At 41.7% G+C, this 19,823-nt stretch overlaps 1 protein-coding gene across 3 annotated transcripts in view; it reads left to right on the forward strand.

Moving 5' to 3' along the window:
- The first annotated feature begins 4,248 nt into the window (after positions 1–4,248).
- Positions 4,249–19,823, forward strand: part of ASH2L (ASH2 like, histone lysine methyltransferase complex subunit) — a 31,132-nt gene continuing 15,557 nt past the window's right edge. For 2 of the 3 annotated variants that reach the window (XM_029936164.1, XM_029936166.1), the window contains exons 1-9: positions 4,249–4,451; positions 5,094–5,160; positions 5,725–5,870; positions 10,328–10,416; positions 10,696–10,790; positions 15,482–15,577; positions 16,207–16,302; positions 18,019–18,094; positions 18,825–18,842. In XM_029936164.1, the coding sequence (XP_029792024.1) occupies positions 4,264–4,451; positions 5,094–5,160; positions 5,725–5,870; positions 10,328–10,416; positions 10,696–10,790; positions 15,482–15,577; positions 16,207–16,302; positions 18,019–18,094; positions 18,825–18,842 (871 nt within the window). In that variant the 5' untranslated portion in view covers positions 4,249–4,263. The remainder of the gene's footprint in view (positions 4,452–5,093; positions 5,161–5,724; positions 5,871–10,327; positions 10,417–10,695; positions 10,791–15,481; positions 15,578–16,206; positions 16,303–18,018; positions 18,095–18,824; positions 18,843–19,823) is intronic. The other variant, XM_029936165.1, reaches the window with a different exon arrangement.

A 19,823-nucleotide genomic window follows, 5' to 3' on the forward strand; every position in this document is an offset into this window, starting at 1 on the left:
AAAAGGAGACACAGAATCTGAAGCAGGCTCCAGGCTCTGAGCCAGCTGTCAGCACAGAGCCTGATGCGGGGCTCGAACCCAGGAACATGAGATCTGACCTGAGCCGAAGTCAGAGCCTTAACCGACTGAGCCACCCAGGCACCCCACAAACAAGGATTTAACAAATGCTAACATTTTGCCACACTGACTCAGTTTTTCCTTTGCAGAAATAAAATGCTTAGGGGCACCTGGGTGGCTGTCAGTTAAGCTCCCAACTCTTGAACTCAGCTCAGGTCATGATCTTGAGGTCATGAGATCGAGCCCATGTCAGACTCTGTACTGACTCATAGCTTGGAGCCTGCTTGGGATTCTCTATCTAGGGAGAGAGAGGGGCTCTTTCTGTCTCTCTCCAGCTCCCTCTCAAAATGAAAGAAAGAGAGAAAGAGAGAAAGAAAGAAAGAAAATAAGAGAGAAAGAAGGAAAATAAGAAAGAGAGAGAGAAAGAAAGAAAGCAAGCAAGCCTCAAGAAAAAACTGGAAAGATTTGTCTACACAGCTATTTCTGCTTCTATCCTTCCACCCCCTTTTCAATCCACTATAATGTGGGTTCTATGAAGTGATTCCAAGTAACTGGAATCACTCATGACTTTCATTTAAAATGAATCATTCATGGTCTTCATTTAAAATGTAGTTGCTGGGTGCCTGGGTGGCTCAGTCAGTTGAGCACCCAGCTCTTGATTCTGGCTCAGGTCATGACATTGAGCCCTACACTGGGCTCTGTGCTGAGTGAGCCTGTTTAAGATTCTCTCTCTCCATTTGCCTCTCCCCTGCTCATGCTCTCTCTTTAAAATTAAAAAAAATTTCTTAGGGGCCCCTGGGTGGGTCAATTGGTTATGTGTCTGACTTCAGCTCAGGTCCTGATCCCACGGCTTGTGGATTTGAGCCCCGCATAGGGTTCTGTGCTGACAGCTAGCTCAGAGCCTGGAGCGTGTCTTTGGATTCTGTGTGTCCCTCTCTCTCTGCCCCTCCCCTACTCATGCTCTGTCTCTGTCTCTCTCTCTGTCAAAAATAAATTAAAATTTTTTAGTAAAATAAAATGAAGTTGCTGCCCAGACTACAGCCCCCAGACCATAGCCCTTCGACAACAATGCTGTATCAGAGGTTGTCTAATCAATTTAGTGTGTCAGTACTGGCATTTAAAAAAGACATAATACAAAATGCAGGTTGTTTCATAAATCTTTTAATTGTAAATAATATAATGTGCATACTAGGTCACATTGCAAAATGTGTTTCTTATGTGAGTTGTGGCCAAACATTTGAAGGACATTGTTCTAAATTAGTGGTCTTCAAAATTTTGTTTGCACGAATTTATCATTGTAAATGTAATTACCTGCAGAGGATTTCATGTGATTGCAAACATTAGCACTGTTAAATAAAACTGAAAAAAAAAAACCACTCTGGGGTGCCAGTTGGCTCAGTCTGTGGAGTGTGCAACTTTTTTTCTGTCAATGTTTATTTTGAGAGAGAGCGAGAGCATGCACCTGCACACACACGCAAGCAGGGGAAGGGAAGAGAGGGGCAGAGTGAGAATCCCAAGCAGTTTCCTGGCTCAGTGAGGAACCCAACCAGGAGCTCAATCCCATAACCCTGGGATCATGACCTGAGCCGAAATCAAGAGTCAGACGCTCAACCGACTGAGCCACCCAGTTGTCCATGAACTCAATTCTTTGAACTCCTTCAAAGTTCTATGCCAATCACATTGTGATCTACCATGAATTTTTTTAATTTAAATTTTCAATTACTTTTAGATTTACAGAAGGGTCACAAAGATAGTTCAAAGAGTACCCCCATATAGCCTTAACCCAGCTCTTCCTCTAATGCTGACATCTGGAAGCATGGTACATTGATCAGAACTAAGAAATTAGCATTGCTGTAATACTATGAACTACAGACATTATTGATTCCACCATTTTTTCCCTCTAATGTTCCTTTCCAATCCAGAATCCATTACATATAATTGTCATCTCCTTGTCTCCTCCAGAGTTTCTCAGGTCTTTCATGATGTGAAAAGTTTTTTTTGTTATTTATTTTATTTTTTATGTTTATTTATTTTGAGAGAGAGAGAAAGGCAGAGAGTGAGCAAGTGAGAGGCACAGAGAGAGGGAGACACAGATTCTGAAGCAGGCTCCAGGCTCTAAGCTGTCAACCCAGAGCCTGATGTGGGGCTCCAACCCATGGACTGTGAGATCAAGACCTGAGCTGAAGTCGGACGCTTAACCGACTGAGCCACCCAGGTGCCCCAATGATGTGAAAAGTTTTGAGGTGCACTGGCTAAGTATTTTCTGGAATGTCTCAATTTGGATTTGGCTGTTTTCTGTTGATTAGACTAGGGCTATGGATTTTGGGGAAGAATTCCACAAAGATGAAGTCCTTCTCATGCGTCATATCAAAGGAGCAAATGATATCAAACTGATTTACTACTGGTGGTGTTAACCTTGACCACTTGGTTAAGGTGGTGTCTGCCAGTTTCTTTACTGTAAAACTTACTATTTTCCTTTTCTACATTCTATTGTTCAGAAACAAGTAACTAAGTTCAGCCCACACACTCAGCAAGAGAGGGGGATTCAAGCTCTACCTTGTGGAGGAAGCAGTATCATAGATTTTGTGGCTGTATGTTAAAACATTTAATACTAGAATAAATATTTTGGAGGAGATATTTTGAATCTGTGAAAACTATAATGTTTCTTCTTAAAATTTCACCCATCACTTTAATTTTTTTTAATTTTTTAAAAATGTTTTTTATTTATTTTTTTGAGACAGAGAGAGACAGCACGAGCAGGGGAGGGTCAGAGAGAGAGGCAGACACAGAATCTGAGGCAGTTCTAGGCTCTGAGCTAGCTGTCAGCACAGAGCCCGATGCAGGGCTCGAACCCACGAACCGTGAGATCATGACCTGAGTCGAGGCCGGATGCTTAACCGACTGAGCCACCCAGGCGCCCCACACCCATCACTTTTAAAATAATTATTTAAAAATTTAAAATAATCTATCAATTTTGGGGGGACATCCGGGTAGCTCAGGCCTGCAGCCTGCTTCAGATTCTGTGTCTCCCTCTTTCTCTATCCTTCCCTGACCTGTGCTCTCTCTCTCTCAAAACTAAGTATATAAAAATTTTAAAAATAATAATAATCTGTCAGTTTTTAAAATAATCTATGAGCTGGTAACTCAGGTCCCCCTTCAATTGTGTTGAAAACAAATAATTGGGAACCAATTAGGAAATCCAAATATTTACATACTTCCAATTGTTCTTGTGTCTGGTGTCCCATAGGTTTGTACACCCTTGGGCAAGACATCATAGTAAGATTTGATTCAGATTTGGAGAGAGGTATGCCTTTCTTTTATAAATCAGGAGAAAAGTGTGTTATCAGGCAACTTTGTAAAAATTAGGATATACACACTGACTTCCTGAAAATTCTCCTGGCCTGAATCCTTCTGAAGATTTATATTCTTGAGTTTGAATGATTCGATTCCAATGGTTTCAGCTACCAATTTCAGCATTGAGTCCTCTAGTTCTTACCTTTGGTCGCTACCTGTTCCTTCCTGAGGCCAATCTTCTCTCAACTGGAAAGTACTCCAGCACCTGACTTCCTAACTCGGGCTTCATTTTCCTTCTCTTACAATATTAAGTGTCTGGCAGCTTTTAAAACACGTTGCTGTTTACGTCTTCCGCCGGGATGTTCCATCCACATACCTTCTCCTGTCCTCACCTATGTAGCTGGGGCTCTGCAGCCATACCTTCTAGACTAGATAGCCACTTGAAAACGTGCTCAAAGTGGCAGATCACCAGGGCAGTTAACGAATTGCTTCTGGGCCTGGACAGTGAGTGCTAGTGTTTGTAGATGACGTTTCCTACATTTAATGGTGAGGAACGTTTGCATTGCACACCACAACCTTCACAGTCCGTAGGCACCCAGCGCTCTCTCAAGGCACCTCGTCTGCGCTGTGATTTCCAGTGCTGACCACGAAAGTGCAGAACATCCAGCCCTGAGGAAAGCAAACTAGTACTTCGCCTCCTACACCTTCACCTGGCTCCGGGAGTAGCAGTCCAAATCCCGAGACCCCGCCTGCCTCCGCATGCCCGACCTTAAAGTGGGCCTGGAGGGCCCATTCCTCAAGGCAGGCGGTGGACCCGCCAAGCGCGTTTACTGTTTGAAGATTACAAGGCCATTCAGCAAATCACGCGAGACGGAGATCGTATTCTCGCGAGAACTCTGGGAGGCGGCAGTGATGGCGGCGGCGGGAACCGGACCGGGACCTGGAGTGGATGCAGGACCCGGCCCATCAGCGGCCGCAAATGCAACAGTGGCAGAAGAAGGGGAGACAAAACCGGTGGTAGCGGTGGCAACTGCCCCAGCAGGAGAAGGAACATCTGTTGCTCCAGCTGCAGAACCCGGTTCTGGAGAGGCAGAAAGCGGGTGAGACGTCCTGTAGCCCAAGGCGGACACTGAGAGGGAGGCCGACTCCTGGGATCATGTAGCTCCCGGGAACTGTCCTGCTCGCCCCCTCCGAACCTAGGCCCGGCAGTCATCCGCTCTACTTCCCCCACCCCCCTCCAGGACTGTAGTCCCGCCCGCCCCTTGGCCCGTCCCCTTCTCCCTCCCCGCTGGACTGTATCTACGCCCCTTTCCTTACCTTTCGCGGTTCAAGAGAGTCAAGGTTGTTGTTTTCTCTCAGGCTCTTGAGGGCACCAGTAGTTCACTCTTCTAGCAGGAATCCCTCAGATATCCAGAGAAGAAATACTTTGCATTGCTGGACTGGAAGAAGTAACCGATTCCTCTGAAAGCGGAGTGGGAGAGCTGCATCTATGCAAATCTCCCCCCAGGACTAATTACATCTCAAGTAGATTGGTCTGAAGGACAGATTAGGCTTCCCTCTGCCCTGTGGGCCTGCGTCTGTCTTGGTCATATTCTTCCTAACCTGGGCACCCAGGCTGAGAATAGGCTTAGTTGAAAAAGCTGTGGGAGTGTGATGTTCAGCTGTAGTTATCTTTAGGCATAGGAGTTTTGAGGTTTGTTTCCCTTGAAATTTCTTACTTGAGTGCTTCCATTCTCTTCTAGGGATGCAAATTCAGTTGATGTAGGTGGTGGTTTGGAGACTGAATCCTCTAATGGAAAAGATACACTAGTAAGTATTTCTTTCTGGATGTATGCAAGGCAAGATAGTTTTTTTGTTTGTTTGTTTAATTTTTAGGGGCGCCTGGGTGGCTCAGTCGGTTAAACCTCCGACTTTGGCTCAGATCATGATCTCCGGTTCATGGGTTGGAGCCTGGCGTTGGGCCCTGTGATGACAGCTCAGCGTCTCCAGCTGCTTCAGATTCTGTGTCTCCTCTCTCTCTGCCCCTCCCCCTCTCATGCTCTGTCTCTGTCTCAAAACTAAATAAAACATTTAAAAAACTTAAAAGAAATAAAAAATAAGAAAAAATTTTTTAATGTTTGTTTTGAGACAGAGCATGAGACGGGGAGGGATAGAGAGAGAGACAGAGGGAGACAGAATCCGAAGCAGGCTCCAGACTTTGAGCTGCCAGCACAGAGCCCCCGGCTCACGTCTCAAACCTGAAGACTGTGAGATCATGACCTGAGCTGAAGTCTGATGCTTAACCAGCTGAGCCACCCTGGCGCCCGATTTTTTTTTTAAGTGAGTCAAATGCAGTAGGGCCAACTGACCTGATTAATTGATCTGTGGACACAGGAAGGTGCTGGGGATACCTCAGAGGTGATGGATACTCAGGCGGGCTCCGTGGATGAAGAGAATGGCCGACAGTTGGGAGAGGTAGAGCTGCAGTGTGGCATATGTACAAAATGGTTCACAGCGGACACCTTTGGCATAGATACCTCGTGAGTATTTTTTGTTGTCTTTTTAAGAATCGCTTTGTAAAATCTTTGTGTTCAACAGTTGAATAATAGTTTGTAGGCAAATATAAAATCCTGTTGTTTCCTATGTTTTCTAACCCATGTTCAGTGAATAGTAGGATTTGTAATCAAGAATTGTTTTAATAATCTAAATGTGTTCTCTGTTGTGAGCCAAGCCCTAATAGGTACAAAAATAGGTATTCTCCCTGCTTTGAGCTTAGAGCCTGGTGGGGAGACAAAGCCATGCAATTACGAAGCATTATTATAAACAGTTGTGGGACAGTATTATTTAAATGTTGTATTTGGTGTTACGGATTTTGGGAAGAGGGTTGATATATATGGTGGACAAAGCCTGTTGTCAGAAATTTGAGATGACCAGTGCCTCTTCATGCTTGAGCCATCCTTTTCTTCCCATTTGGCTTTAAACTCACCTCGTTTAAGTATTCTGTGTTCACTTCTCAGAAGAACATATTTCCTATCTTTTACCTCGTTTAATGAATCAGAATCACTTTATGATCGACTGAGAGTAAGTGGATTTTTGCTTTACTGTAGGGAGCCAGCCAACAGCTAGCAAGTGCTCGATATTGACCCACTGTCTATGGAAATAGTTGTACTGCTGGCTCTCTTTGGTGTCTTTTGTGAACCATATTGTGCAAGTGAATTTTAGTTGAGACTGCCTCAAAATAAGGCTGCATTATTCTGAAATTCTTCCTTGGGTGAGGCCTTCTTTTATAATTCATTGTATGCTTTCTAGTTAAAAAGTTGTAATGGACTTTACAAATGCTAATGTTCTAATTAACATGTGATTGGTGACCTAGGATACAATGTTTAAAAAAAAAAAAACTAGGGAAGGATCTGGAAGAAAGAATAGATTTTGTTGGAAAGATCTGTAGGGAAAATATGCAAGATAACCAAAGGTGAGCACTTAGGTAAGACCTAACTAAAATCAGGCCACTTTGGCCAAAGAGAATTTATTTGGATAGACAGAGCCTAGGAAAGGAAATTTACCTGAGAGCTAACTTGGGGTGATCTAGGTAAGAATCAAACCACAGTTCAGAGTTTTGGTAGAAACCAGTTTGTACCTGAATTTGCGTGAGAAGTTATACCTAAAGCCCAACTAGGTGGACAGATTGCCTTTCACAGCTGAGATGGAGGAAGTGAGCTAGTCAGGGTAGGAAAAGGGCTGTGGTGAATCCCTAATTATATTTGAATTAATAATTATATTTCTTCATCTCTAGTTTCTGGCTTTACTTTCTGTAGGTGATTTTTATCACAGTGGGCTGTTGAATAAAGGGTTCAAGAGCAAGGTAAAGGCAAGGGAATTCAATCTTAACATTCACAAGAATGTTTCTTAATTTCTTGAGTGGTGGCAACAGACACACTTGGGAACCTTCTCTTTGAGGATACGTAAAGCAAGTTTCAGTTGAGTCCAGATAAACTTGCTTTTATGTTGATTTCTTCTTTTACAACTTAAACTAGTCTTGAATTTTTCTATTACTTTCTCCTTTTTAAGGCTAAGGTCTCCTGGGGCGTCTGGGTAGCTCATTCGATTAAGCATCCGACTTCAGCTCAGGTCATGATCTCATGGTTCCATGAGTTCAGGCCCAGCTTGGGGCTCTTATGCTGACAGCTCAGAGCCTGCTTCCGTTCTGTGTCTTCCTCTCTCTTTGCCCCTCCTCTCCCCACCTCTCCCCCTCCTCAAAAATAAATAAACTTTTTTTTTTTAATTAAAAAAAGAAGAGTAAGGTCCCCTTATACAGTACAGATGTAATGCCCAAATCGCAGTATCCTCAACGGCCAGAGACCACCAGGGAGACTGAGGCACGCATGTAAAGGCAAAGGGCTTTATTATTACGGGCTTAGGCTCGCCGGGGCCTAAACTCTGGGCTCACAGACTTCACCAGCACAGTGGATCCGTGCTGAGAGCCCCGAACAAGGGATGAGTAGGGTTTATATGGGGTTAGGGAAGGGGGAGTTACAAGAAATTGTGACATAGATACAGCGATCCAATCATTATTGTATAATAGCATTGGCAGTAACTTTAACCATACATTTTGTTTAGAGCGTTCGTTGCTTTGGGCGGGACCCAATCACAATATTTAGAGTAGTTTTGAGGGGCGCCTGGGTGGCTCAGTTGGTTAAGCCTCCGGCTTCGGCTCAGGTCAGATCTCACGGTCGTAGGTTCGAGCCCCGCATCGGGCTCTGTGCTGACAGCTAGTTCAGAGCCTGAAGCCTGCTTCCTGTTCTGTGTCTCCTTCTCTCTCTGCCCCTCCCCCTCTCATGCTCTTGTCTCTCTCTGTATCAAAAATAAATAAAACATTAAAAAAAATTTATAGAGTAGTTTTGAAATTAACCAATTACAGAGCGAGTCCAGGGTCTTGTTCACGACTAATGGGTTAACTTTAACATTAGGTAACAGGATCCTATCTAAAGTTCCTATCTGCAGGCCTCACCTTAAGGAATGTGGGGAGAGGTAGCTGGCCTTTCCTGATTGGATACCGCAAGGTGGTCTCTCCTGCTCTAGGCAATGTGTAACTGCCTGATAGTTTTGGGGAAAAGGAAACTTAGGCCTTCTAGTTCTGAGGGGAAACTTAAAGCCTGTCATGGTGTCTGTTTGGTTCAGATTCGTGTTCTTACACAGACAAGTTTTCACTTGTCCCCAAACTCACTTCTGAGGAGATTCTATCTTTGTGATACAAGTAGTCTTAGTAGTTAGAACTCCTTTCACTTCCTGCCCTCCAATCTAATCAGTCATCAAGCTTTACCAGTTTTTTCTCTTCCTGTACATGGGCTTGTCCTTTTTGTTTTCCTTATCTCACCAGGTGAGACCATTACTTTCTGCTGGAACTGCTGCAAAAGCGTCTTATGTGGGATCGGCCAGTTCCAGTCATGATTTCACGGTTGCGGAGTTCAAGTCCCTACCTTCGGGCTTCCCTGCTTATGCACTTGTGCTCCTTTTCTCTCTCAAAATAAATAAACTTGAAAAAAATTACAGAGACAAAAATGAGAAAACAAAAAGATGCATTCTAGGCAGGGAGAAAATATTTGCAAAACACGTAAATAACAAAGAACATCCTTTTTTTTTTAAGCAGGAGAGGGGCTGAGAGAGAGGGAGTTCTGCCAGTGCAGAACCCAACTCAGGGCTCAACCTCACAAACCATGAGATTATGATGTGAGTTGAAATCAAGAGTCTGATGCTTAACCACCTGAGCCACCCAAATGCCCCTACATTTGCTTTTTCTAATCTCTTCCTAAAGACCCATCCTGTCATTAAGAATTTTAACCTTGCCCCTTCCCCTTCAAGGAGTTCCCATTACCCACAGAAAAAACCCAACTGCACCTGACTCCTTGCACTTCCTACCTTTCAAGCCTTCCCCCCCCCCCCCAATCCCCTCTCTGGGACAGACCTGTTTATAGCAGTTTGCCCTCTGGCCCCTCGTTGGCCTTTCTCATCTCGGTGTATAGTTCACTTAGAGAAAAGAAAACCAACTCCTCTTCCCAAATCCAGTTCATAACTTACATTCTCCAAAAATCTTTTCTAATTCTTAAATCTGAAGTCACTACTTGAATCCTTGAAACTCTCCTGGACTAATTATCTGTAGGATTCTTTTGGTATTGAGACAAGTAATATTTTGTGACTTTTGATGTGTTGTTTTCTTGAATAATTATTTACATTTTTAATTAATCTTGTCATATCTTCTGTCTGCCCTTTCCAGCAGTTATATTGGTCCTTTAAAGAGTATTTACGATTAAGTGTAATTTACATGCAAACATTTATAGAGCTGTATATATTTAAATATAATTTACACACAGATATTTGTGGGGGGTTTTGGGGTTTTTTTTATTTTTTTAATGTTTTTATTTATTTTTGAGAGAGAGAGAGACAGCATGAGTAGGGGAGGGTTAGAGAGAGAGGGAGACACAGAATGTGAAGACAGGCTCCAGGCTCTGTGCTAGCTGTCAGCACAGAGCCTGACGTGGGGCTCGAACCCACAAACCGTGAGATCATAACCTGAGCCGAAGTCGGACACTTAACCAACTAATCCACCCAGGTGCCCCTACACACAGATATTTGAATGTAATGATATTTAAGGAGGCTACTCTGTCTTCCACTACCGACTTTGTGTACTCTTCTTAGGTGCTCAGATACTATATTAAACTAGCTTGGACAAGGTACCAGTGATATAACCTTCCTGTTGCCGAATTATCTACTCTGGTAGATAATATCTTATTAAATGTTTTAACAGAAGAATCCAGGTATTTGTAAAAACAGAAGCCCTGTTTGGTTTTGGTGAGCTTTTAAAGTTTTAATAATATACTAATATATTAACATTATTACCTTCACTGCAGGGAAGGGATCCCTGTGGATTCAGTACGTTAACTTATTGTAAAGAAATGTGTATTTAGAAGTTCACTAATTTTTTAATCTGGCTGTTCTGCAGATCCTGTCTGCCTTTCATGACCAACTATAGTTTTCACTGCAATGTGTGCCATCACAGCGGGAATACCTATTTCCTCCGGAAGCAAGCAAGTAAGAACAAACTCAGGAGTGCTGCAGAATTGTCTTCTGGGTGGCTGAAGGAAAAGAGATTTGGGCTTAGGATCAGGGAACTCCTGCCTGGTAGCCAGGAGAAGTTACGTTGGGGTTTAGCTCCAAATAATGGCTATGGTCCATTTCAGGTCAAATCATGACTCTTGTGTTCTTTTTGCTGCTGTAATTGTTAATTTGTGGACCACCTAGTTGAATATCCTTTAGGTAACATGGATATAGTACTATAGATAATTTTTTCTTCCTTTTTGTTTTTAACAGACTTGAAAGAAATGTGCCTTAGTGCTTTGGCCAACCTAACTTGGCAGTCCCGAACACAAGATGAACATCCAAAAACCATGTTCTCCAAAGATAAGGTAGAGAAGAAATCAGTGTAATCACAATTATGCCAAAGAATCGGTGGAACTTCTAAAATATACTTTTTTTTAAATGTTTTATTTATTTTTGAGACAGAGAGAGACAGAGCATGAGAGGGGGAGGGGCAGAGAGAGAAGGAGACACAGAACCGAAAGCAGGCTCCACGCTCTGAGCTAGCTGTCAGCACAGAGCCTGACGCGGGGCTCGAACCCACAAACGTGAGATCTGACCTGAGCCGAAGCGGAGGCTTAACCGACTGAGCCACCCAGGCGCCCCTAAAATATTCTTTTTAACAATGAGTACTTTGCCCCCAATTTTTATGAGTGTATAACTATAGATTCAGTGGTTGTTACTGATGTCATGTGATTTACTAACTTCCCAGTATGTGCACATTATATCATTTGGCTTAGCTGTTAGTTGGGGGAATCTTTAGATAGTTTTGGTTGGCTTTATAGAATCAAAGAAGCATCTGTCCCTCAATAATCAGATTTTGGAACACCTGGGTGGCTCAGTTGGTTAAGTGTCTGACTCTTGGTTTCAGCTCAGGTCATGATCTCACAATTTCATGAGTTAGGGCCCTATATCAGGGTCCACGCTGACAGCCTGCTTCGGATTCTCTCTCTCTGCCCTTCCCCTACCAGTGCTGTCTCTCTCTCTCTCTCAAACTTAAAAAAAAAATCAGATCTTGAGGGGGTACCTGGCTGGCTCAGTCAGTAGAACATGCGACTCTTGATCTCAGGGTCTTGAGTTCGAGCCCCACATTGGGCATAGAGATTACTCAAAAATAAACTTAAACAGAAAAAAAAAATCAGATCTTGAGGTGAACCTTCTCAGCCCAGCTTAACAATTTTTATTGATGATTATTACAGATTTGTCAGAGGGAAGAGTGTAAGTTTTTACATGCCTTTTATTGAAAAGAATTATCCTCTGTTATTAAACTGCAAAACCACACAACTAAAGTCAGGACTCAAAATTACATGATTGGCCCACCCATGAGTCTTTCCTACTGTGATTCACGGTAAGAAAATATGAAAATTAAGTAAATTTTAGAACAATGGCGTTTACATTGTGCCTAGTTTGCACTCATCCCTGCCCACTTTCATTTAAACTGAAACAAGGGACACTTGACTTGCTCAGTCAGTAGTGCATACTTGACTTGGGGTTGTGAGTTCAAGCGCCATTTTAAGAAATTACTTAAAATCTTCAGAGGCACCTGGTGGCTTAGTTGGTTAAGCGTCTGACTCTTGATTTCAGCTCAGGTCATGATGTCATCGTGAGATCGAGCCCCACATCGGGCTCCGCCCTGGCAGCATGGATTCTCTCTACTTCTGATTCAAAAAATATAAAAATAAAACAAAACCTTAAGAAGTAAATAAGCAAAATCAAAACAAAAATTTCACCAAACGGGTGCCTAGGTGACTCAGTTAGTTACACATCTGATTCTTGATCTCCACTGAGGTCATGCTCTCACAGTCTGTGAGTTATGGTCCATGAGATTGAGCCCACCATCTGACAGCGCAGGGCCTGCTTGGGTTTCTCTCTCTCCCTCTCACTGCCTCTCCCTTATTCATGTGTGTGTGCACACTCTCTTTCAGCATAAAGTTAAATTTTTTTTCACCAGTACTTACCCTCCCGTCTTTTTCCTCTGCATTCTGTTATTTTCTATCCTAGTCAGTGCTAGTTTTGACTTACAAAATTGGTTAAAAAAAATTTTTTTTTAATGTTTTATTTATTTTTGAGACGGAGAGAGACCGAGCATGAGCGGGGAGGGGCAGAGAGAGAGGGAGACACAGAATCAGAAGCAGGCTCCAGTCTCTGAGCTGTCAGCACAGAGCCTGACGCGGGGCTCGAACCCACGAATGTGAGATCATGACCTGAGCTGAAGTTGGAGGCTTAACCGACTGAGCCACCCAGGTGCCCCACAATTTTATAACCTACTAATTGATTGTAATCTACAGTTTGAAAAACATTGGCATAAGGTGTATGGTGAGACCAATATAGTTGGGATCAGACCTACAAGGGCTTTTTTACTGAATAGAAGTTAGGACTTAATCCTGCAGACTGTAGTAGTCAAACAGCCCTCTCACCCCCTTTTTATTCCTGCAGTAGAGATGTGCTATGCTTAGACTTGGCTTTCTTCTTGTCCCCCGCCGCCCAATTCTTACTTTGAAAATCTCAAACTTAGAAAAATTCAGGTAGTACAGTGAACATCTGTTAATTCTTTTCCTAAATTTGCCAGGTATTAATATGTTACTGCATTTGCTTTAATGTATCTCCCCATATCTCTGTTTTCTTCCCAAGTTGTAGGAGACTAAACTGAATACTATACCCAGTATTTTCTCATAACCACAATACAGTTATCATACTCAGGAAACTTAATATTGATGTAATACTACTGTCTAATATGTAGTGTTTATTTTTTATTTAAAGTATATAATTATATTTTTTCATGGTTAATTATCATTTTAATATCCTTCATAGCTTTTTTTCTCTATCCAGGATCCAGGCAAAGATAGCACATTACGTTTAGTCATAATGTCTCTCTTGCTCTCTCGCCCTTTTTTTTTTTTTTTTTTTTTTTTTTTTTTTTTAGGTAGGTTCCACACCCAACATGAGGCTGGAAATCACAACCCTGAGATCAAGAGTTGCATGCTCTACTGACCAAGCCAGCCAGGCGCCCCTGTAATGTCTTTTTTGTCTTTAATCTGAAACGGTTCCAGAATTTATTTTACTTTGTTTTTTTTGGTCTGCTATGACATTTATTTACTTACTTATTTCTTTATAAAGTTTATCTATTTAAGTAATCTCTACACCCAACATGGGGCTCATGGCCCTGAGATCAAGAGTTGTGTGTTTCTCCAACTGAGCCAGCCAGGCACCCTAGTCTGCTCTGACATTTAAGATTTTAAGGAGCCTAGACAGTTGTTTGGCATGATTCTCCTCAGTTTGCATTTAACTAATTGTTTCCTTATGATCAACTTCAGGTTCAACATTTTTGGCAAGAATATCATGTAGATAGTTTAGGATATAGTGTATGTTTTTCCTTGTATCACATCAGGAGGAATAAAATATTGCTCTGTTTTATTATTAATGACCTTAAATTTGATTACTCGGGTAAAGAGGAGGTATCTACCAGGTTTCTCCATTGTAAAGGGACCTTTTCTCTTTGTAATTATTAAGCAGTCTGTGTGGTGGTGTGTTGAGGTTGTGTGAATGTCTTGTTCAGTCCCCTTCACGAAGTGGTTTTAGCAACCACTGATTATCCTAGCCCGAATCAGGCGGTAGAGTGGTCGTTGTGAAAAAGAACACGTTTATTACTTGAAATCTTCTGTAAACAGAGTTTTCCTTTAAGTATCCCTGCAGATTTGTGAATTTTTTTTTTAAGTTTGTGTTTGAGAGAGAATTGGGGGGGAGGGGGCAGGGGGAGGGGGAGAGAGAGAGGTGAGGAGGCAGAGAAAAAGAGAGAGAGAATGCCAAGCAGGCCGCACACTCTGCACAGAGCCTGACTCAGGGCTGATGTCACAAACTGAGATTATGACCTGAGTCCAACTCAGGAGTTGGACTAGAAACTTAACCAGCTGACCCACCCAGGTGCCCCAGTTTGTGGATTTCTTATTTCTGGTGCTCAGATTTGATCAGTGTAGCCCCATTCAGTCTGATGCCTAATACTTTTTGATATGTCCTTATCAGTTTTTGACCTCTTGCTTACTTTCTGGAACAACAGAATATTCAGATTTCACTTCTGCTTTCCCTGATTCAACTCTGGTTCCTTTTATCTTTTTACTTTAATACTTTTTTTTTTTTTTTTAAGTAAACTCTACATCTGACATGGGTCTTGAATTTACACCCCTGGGATCAAGAGCTACATACTCCACTGACGGAGGCAGTCAGGCACCCCAAATAGTTCCTTTTGGTAAAGATTTGGTTTTCACAGAACTAAGCGGTGGAAGATGGTGGTGGTAGACTCTAACTCTGGTGGACTTTGGCAGAATGGCAAGAGTCAGGGGAGGTCGATGTCAAGGTCAGGCTCAGATAGTTGTCGTGTCAGTAAGAACTGGTGAGAACCATAATCAGATCGGTGGGGATAGAAAAGAGGCCTGATGGGTGAGAAATTTTCTGAAATCTTAAAATTCATTTGGTGTTAGTTTAGATGTGACGGTTGTGCCCAAGAGAAGAATCAAGGATGACACCCTTGGTTTCTAGTTTGTGATTCTAGGTGGTAGGTGATATTCTGGGTGGTAGGTGATTCTGAGCATTAAGAGCAAGAATACAGATCTGCAGAGCATATTTGTGAGATGAGATACAAAGTTTAGTTTTGTAACAAGTTTGAGGTGCCTTTGGGATGACCACATAGAGATTTTGGAAGCAGGTAAAACAGGAGCTCACGAGAGAGAATCACTTGGGAGTCATTGTCCAAATGGCACCCAAGAGAATAGGGTGGGTCTTTCCCTCCGACTGGATTGTAAGCCCTCTGTGGCTAGGACTTGGATATGCTTATTTGAAATTCTTCACAATGTATATGTTGTTTGCATGCAATTATGTATTTGTTTAATCATGAAAAGACTAAATACGGATTTTTCTCTTGATTCTGACAAGCTCTTTGAAAATGCTGCAGTTTTCTTTCCTTTTTTGTGAGTATAACTTTGAAAGCAACTATAGAAATCTTAATATATTTTGTTTTAAAAATTAGGATATCATACCATTTATTGATAAATACTGGGAGTGCATGACAACCAGACAGAGACCTGGGAAAATGACCTGGCCAAATAACATTGTTAAAACAATGGTGAGTAGACCAAAATGATCAGACTTGACATTTCGAAAATCCGTGTTCTTTGTAAGTATTAAATTTGTTTTAGTCTCACCTAAATAGCGTGATGACTAAAAAAACGAAAACAACTTAGTGTTAAATCTTGGAGAGTGAGGTATCCCTGATTGTAAAGTTTCATAGTTTTCATACAATCACAAAGTTGTGTCTGAAGTGAACATCAGCGTCGTTTTATACACGACACTGAAACCTTTGTCCACTGTGCTTTTGCAAGTATACTTTTATATTGACATTGCAGACTATTTTTTCCTTTGATTTAAAAACAGAAACAGATAACACTGTTCTAAACATTATTGTCCTGAGAAATAAAGAGAGCTCCTGGGAAGAAGCCCACAGCAGGCCGTTACCCGTGCTTCTCTCTGTGAGGTAGAGGGATGGGGGAGGATTCCAGAGGACTCTGGCTTTCATTTCTTCAAGTTTCTGTGTTTGAACTTTTTGATGGTCATGTATTTTCTAATCAGTGGGAAAAGTAATACTGTCATTTGGGGAGATTACACTTAGAAATTGGAGTTTCTGGCTGATCATGTATTCGGTACTACTCTGAAATATAAAATTTCCAATAACGCTAAAATACTGCTTCCTTTCAGAGTAAAGAAAGAGATGTATTCTTAGTAAAGGAACATCCTGATCCCGGAAGTAAGGACCCAGAAGAAGATTACCCCAAATTTGGACTTTTGGATCAGGTACTTTATATTCCCCTTTTGATTTGGAGACAGAATTGGGTTTTGTTCGCATTTGGCCATTTGTCGTGGCCATTCCAGGCCTCTGACGGGGGCCCCACATAAGGAATTCTTGCCATGTGTTGTGGGGGAAAGCCCTCTCCTTAAACCAGGAGACTAGTGTTTTAGTTGTGGTTCTTCCCTTTAATGTTACAACCTTTTGCATATCATTTTTATCTTTTTTAACTTTAATTTCCTCACCCATAACATAAATAGGCTGTGCCAAGTAATTTCTAATTTTCTTTCCATCTCAAATTTTACTTTCTTTTTAAACATTTTTTTTTAATGTTTATTTTTGAGAGAGAGAGTCCATGAGCAGGGGAGGGACAGAGAGAGGTAGACGCAGAATCTGAAGCAGGCTATAGGCTATAGTCTCTGAGCTGTCAGCACAGAGCCCGAAGCGGGGCTTAAACCCACAAGCCGTGAGATCATGACCTGAGCCGAAGCTGGATGCCCAACCAACTAACTGAGCCACCCAGGTGCCCTTCAAGCTTTACTCTTAAAAACATTTGTTATTAAAAAAAAAACATTTGTTATTAAGAAAATTTTGTGGTCAAGAATTTGTGTATCTGTATAACATGAGGAAAAAGAAAATTTCTCCTCTGTTTAATGGCTGGGGACACATTTGGCATCTCAGAAGGCCAAATCTTTCAGCCATGCCTTGTAATGTTTGATCTGCCAGCATTGAAAATTCAAGGTTTCACATAGAAATGTTACTATATGAGGACCCATTGCCCGATGATACACAGTATGCCAAACACTGACAGCAGTTTTGTAGCAGAGAAAAAGGGTTTTATTGCAAGGTGCCAAGCAAGGAGACGGGAGAAAATTGGGCTTCCCAAAGGGTAGGAGTTGGACTGCAAGATCATGACCTGAGCCAAAGTCAGACACTCAACTGACTGAGCCACTCAGGGACCCCTCCCAAAGGGTAGGAGTTGGGTGTCTTTAACAATACGAGTCAGGATGTCATGGGGTGGCATGTAGGTTGAATGGAGCATGTTGGTTGGATATAGAGACAAAAGGAGGTGTCCTCCTTTCTGGGCCTTCACATTAAGGAATCAAGCCTCTTCATGGGACACGTGGTCAAAAAATGGCAGCATAAAGGATGATGAAGTGGGGTAGAGGAATCTTGGGGCGTGTCCTCACAGAGGTTACTTTTGTTCACTCCTGGTGCCTTCTTTTACAGTTGCAGGAATTTCCTGTGTACTCTGGTCTTGGCTAGCCTTGTCCACAGTCAGGCAATGCCTACAGAACAGGCTCATGGGCATCAGTCAGGTTAGCCAGAGTTTTCATAAGGTAGACGAGTCAAGCATTTGTTAATGTGCTGGCAGCAGAAATTCATATTTCTATCTTTTCTTCTCAGATGAGATCTGATTATAGTGGGCCTGAATTCCCACAGGAGGCTGAGAAAATAGGTCTTAGGCATTCCTGTTTGCCATCTCCTGCTCCAACATCCCTGCTCCCAATTCACTGTTAACACTTCGATCCTTACACGTGGCCTCCTCACACATGTTACTTGCTGATCTCTGAACATCCAGGTTTGGAACCCTGTACATTTCAGGCTTCTTAGAATTGTCCGTTTTGATTCACATTCTACTGGAATTTCCTGGGTTTTTTGAGCATTGCCAGATAGGTTTGATTATATGACCTTCCTTTATAATTGAATATTTTTCCCTCTAGGATCTTAGTAACATTGGTCCTTCTTATGACAACCAAAAACAAAGCAGTGCTGTGTCTACAAGCGGGAATCTAAATGGTAAGTGTTCAGATGTCTCGATGAAATATTTGTAAGCTGTTGGATCCAAATATGCCTAGAATTGGGCATCCTTTGGGTTGACTCTTAACTAGCTATTTACAAAGATGCTTTAAAGTCCAAAACTCAGTTTTGGGAAGCTAGCCAAAGATTTGACAGATGGTAGTGGAGAACTTTTTGTCCCTTTACACCACAGTTTGGTCTTAAGTGAAACAGATTTAGCATAAAACAAAGTACAGGTTTGAGGTCAGATTTGCTATGTTTATCTTAGACTCCCCATCTGTATCCTTATCACTGACACCCAGTGTAGATTCGTTTGTTCTCCCTTACTCCTAATTCAACTGTTAACTTAACAGACTTCCTACGCCCATCTTCTAATTGTTCTTGCCCTGAAACTTCAGCTTATTCCCATGACAACGTTTCTGTACTGATCACTGGCTGTAGATGTTTTTCGGTTAGTGACCCATCTAGTGACAGGAATGGACCTCATTACTAATGGTAATCTAATAAAGGTTGGGGTAGCCGGGAGGCAGCCAGCTGTTCATCTAACAGTTGGCGACATTAACTTGTCCTTTGGTGCAGAAGCATCTTAAATGTGTAATCATTTCCACTGTTACTAATATTCTAAGATGGGTTGGAAAAAGCTAACTGTATTGTTTATCTTTTTACACCATTTTTGCCCTTTTAATTGTTAAAATGTGACGAATACATGGTGCCACTTCTGTTCTTACAGGTGGAGCCTCTTTTGGAGGTGAATTCCTCCTCTGTCTTCTTCCATCCTCTCAGACTTAAGTATTATGTGGTTTGGAAAATGCTTTCTGCTGAGTTGTGGTAGAAGCTAAAACTAAATTAAAATTTTAAAGCATTGTGAAAATGGTGGCAATAGCACTTGATATGAAACCATAGTTCATTTGAATGTTAGTAGTAAAAGCTTGTACGTTGTCATATTCTGCCTAACATGGCCAGCAGTCCCTGAATATAGCTCGTTTTGTTCAAGATGGATCTAAAACTTCTCTTTTAAATTAATTAAAATACAAATAACAGTAAGAGATTAATAGTTTTTTTAAGGTAACACAAACTCAAATTGATAATGCAACAGTGCTAACATTAAACCTTTTTATGAAAAATAGGAATAATACATGGTGTGTTCACGAAGGACGTTCTGCATCGTCTGGTCCTGTATATGCAGAATATGACTTGCTCTCAATGTCTTGATCCTTTTTATTCCAGCAGAACTGCTGAGAATTTCCAAGCTTGCCCCAAATTAAGATACAGTACTCTATGCAGTTGTTACCATAAAGGTGTTTTCCTGCAGTCCAGGGACATTTTCTGGCAGACAGAAAAGCAAATTGAGAGGAAAGACAGAACTGGACAAAAACTTCAAAGTACCTATTTCAGAAGTCACTAGGTAGTGTTCCTTGTGGCCTTAGTATGTCGCTAAATTATTTTTTGTATAAAATACATCAATTGTCTATTGATACTCTTAATTCCACAAGCTAGGTTAGTCTAACCTGAATTTTATGCATTGACACAATCTTAATAATTGTTAAAGTTGCCTACTAAATTTAAAGCCTTTCTACGTGGGTCATGAACAACTAGAGTGGATAGATAACTAGCAGCACTGGAGAGAAACACCTTTTCAGTATCTTCGTTTCTGTTTCTATGTTTTCTGTACCTCTGTCTTGTTGGATATTCAAGTTAAGTGCTTTAGCAGATCCTGTGCCTTTATTAT

This window comes from Suricata suricatta, chromosome 1 (genome assembly GCF_006229205.1).
Source record: "Suricata suricatta isolate VVHF042 chromosome 1, meerkat_22Aug2017_6uvM2_HiC, whole genome shotgun sequence".
Lineage (NCBI taxonomy): Eukaryota > Metazoa > Chordata > Mammalia > Carnivora > Herpestidae > Suricata > Suricata suricatta.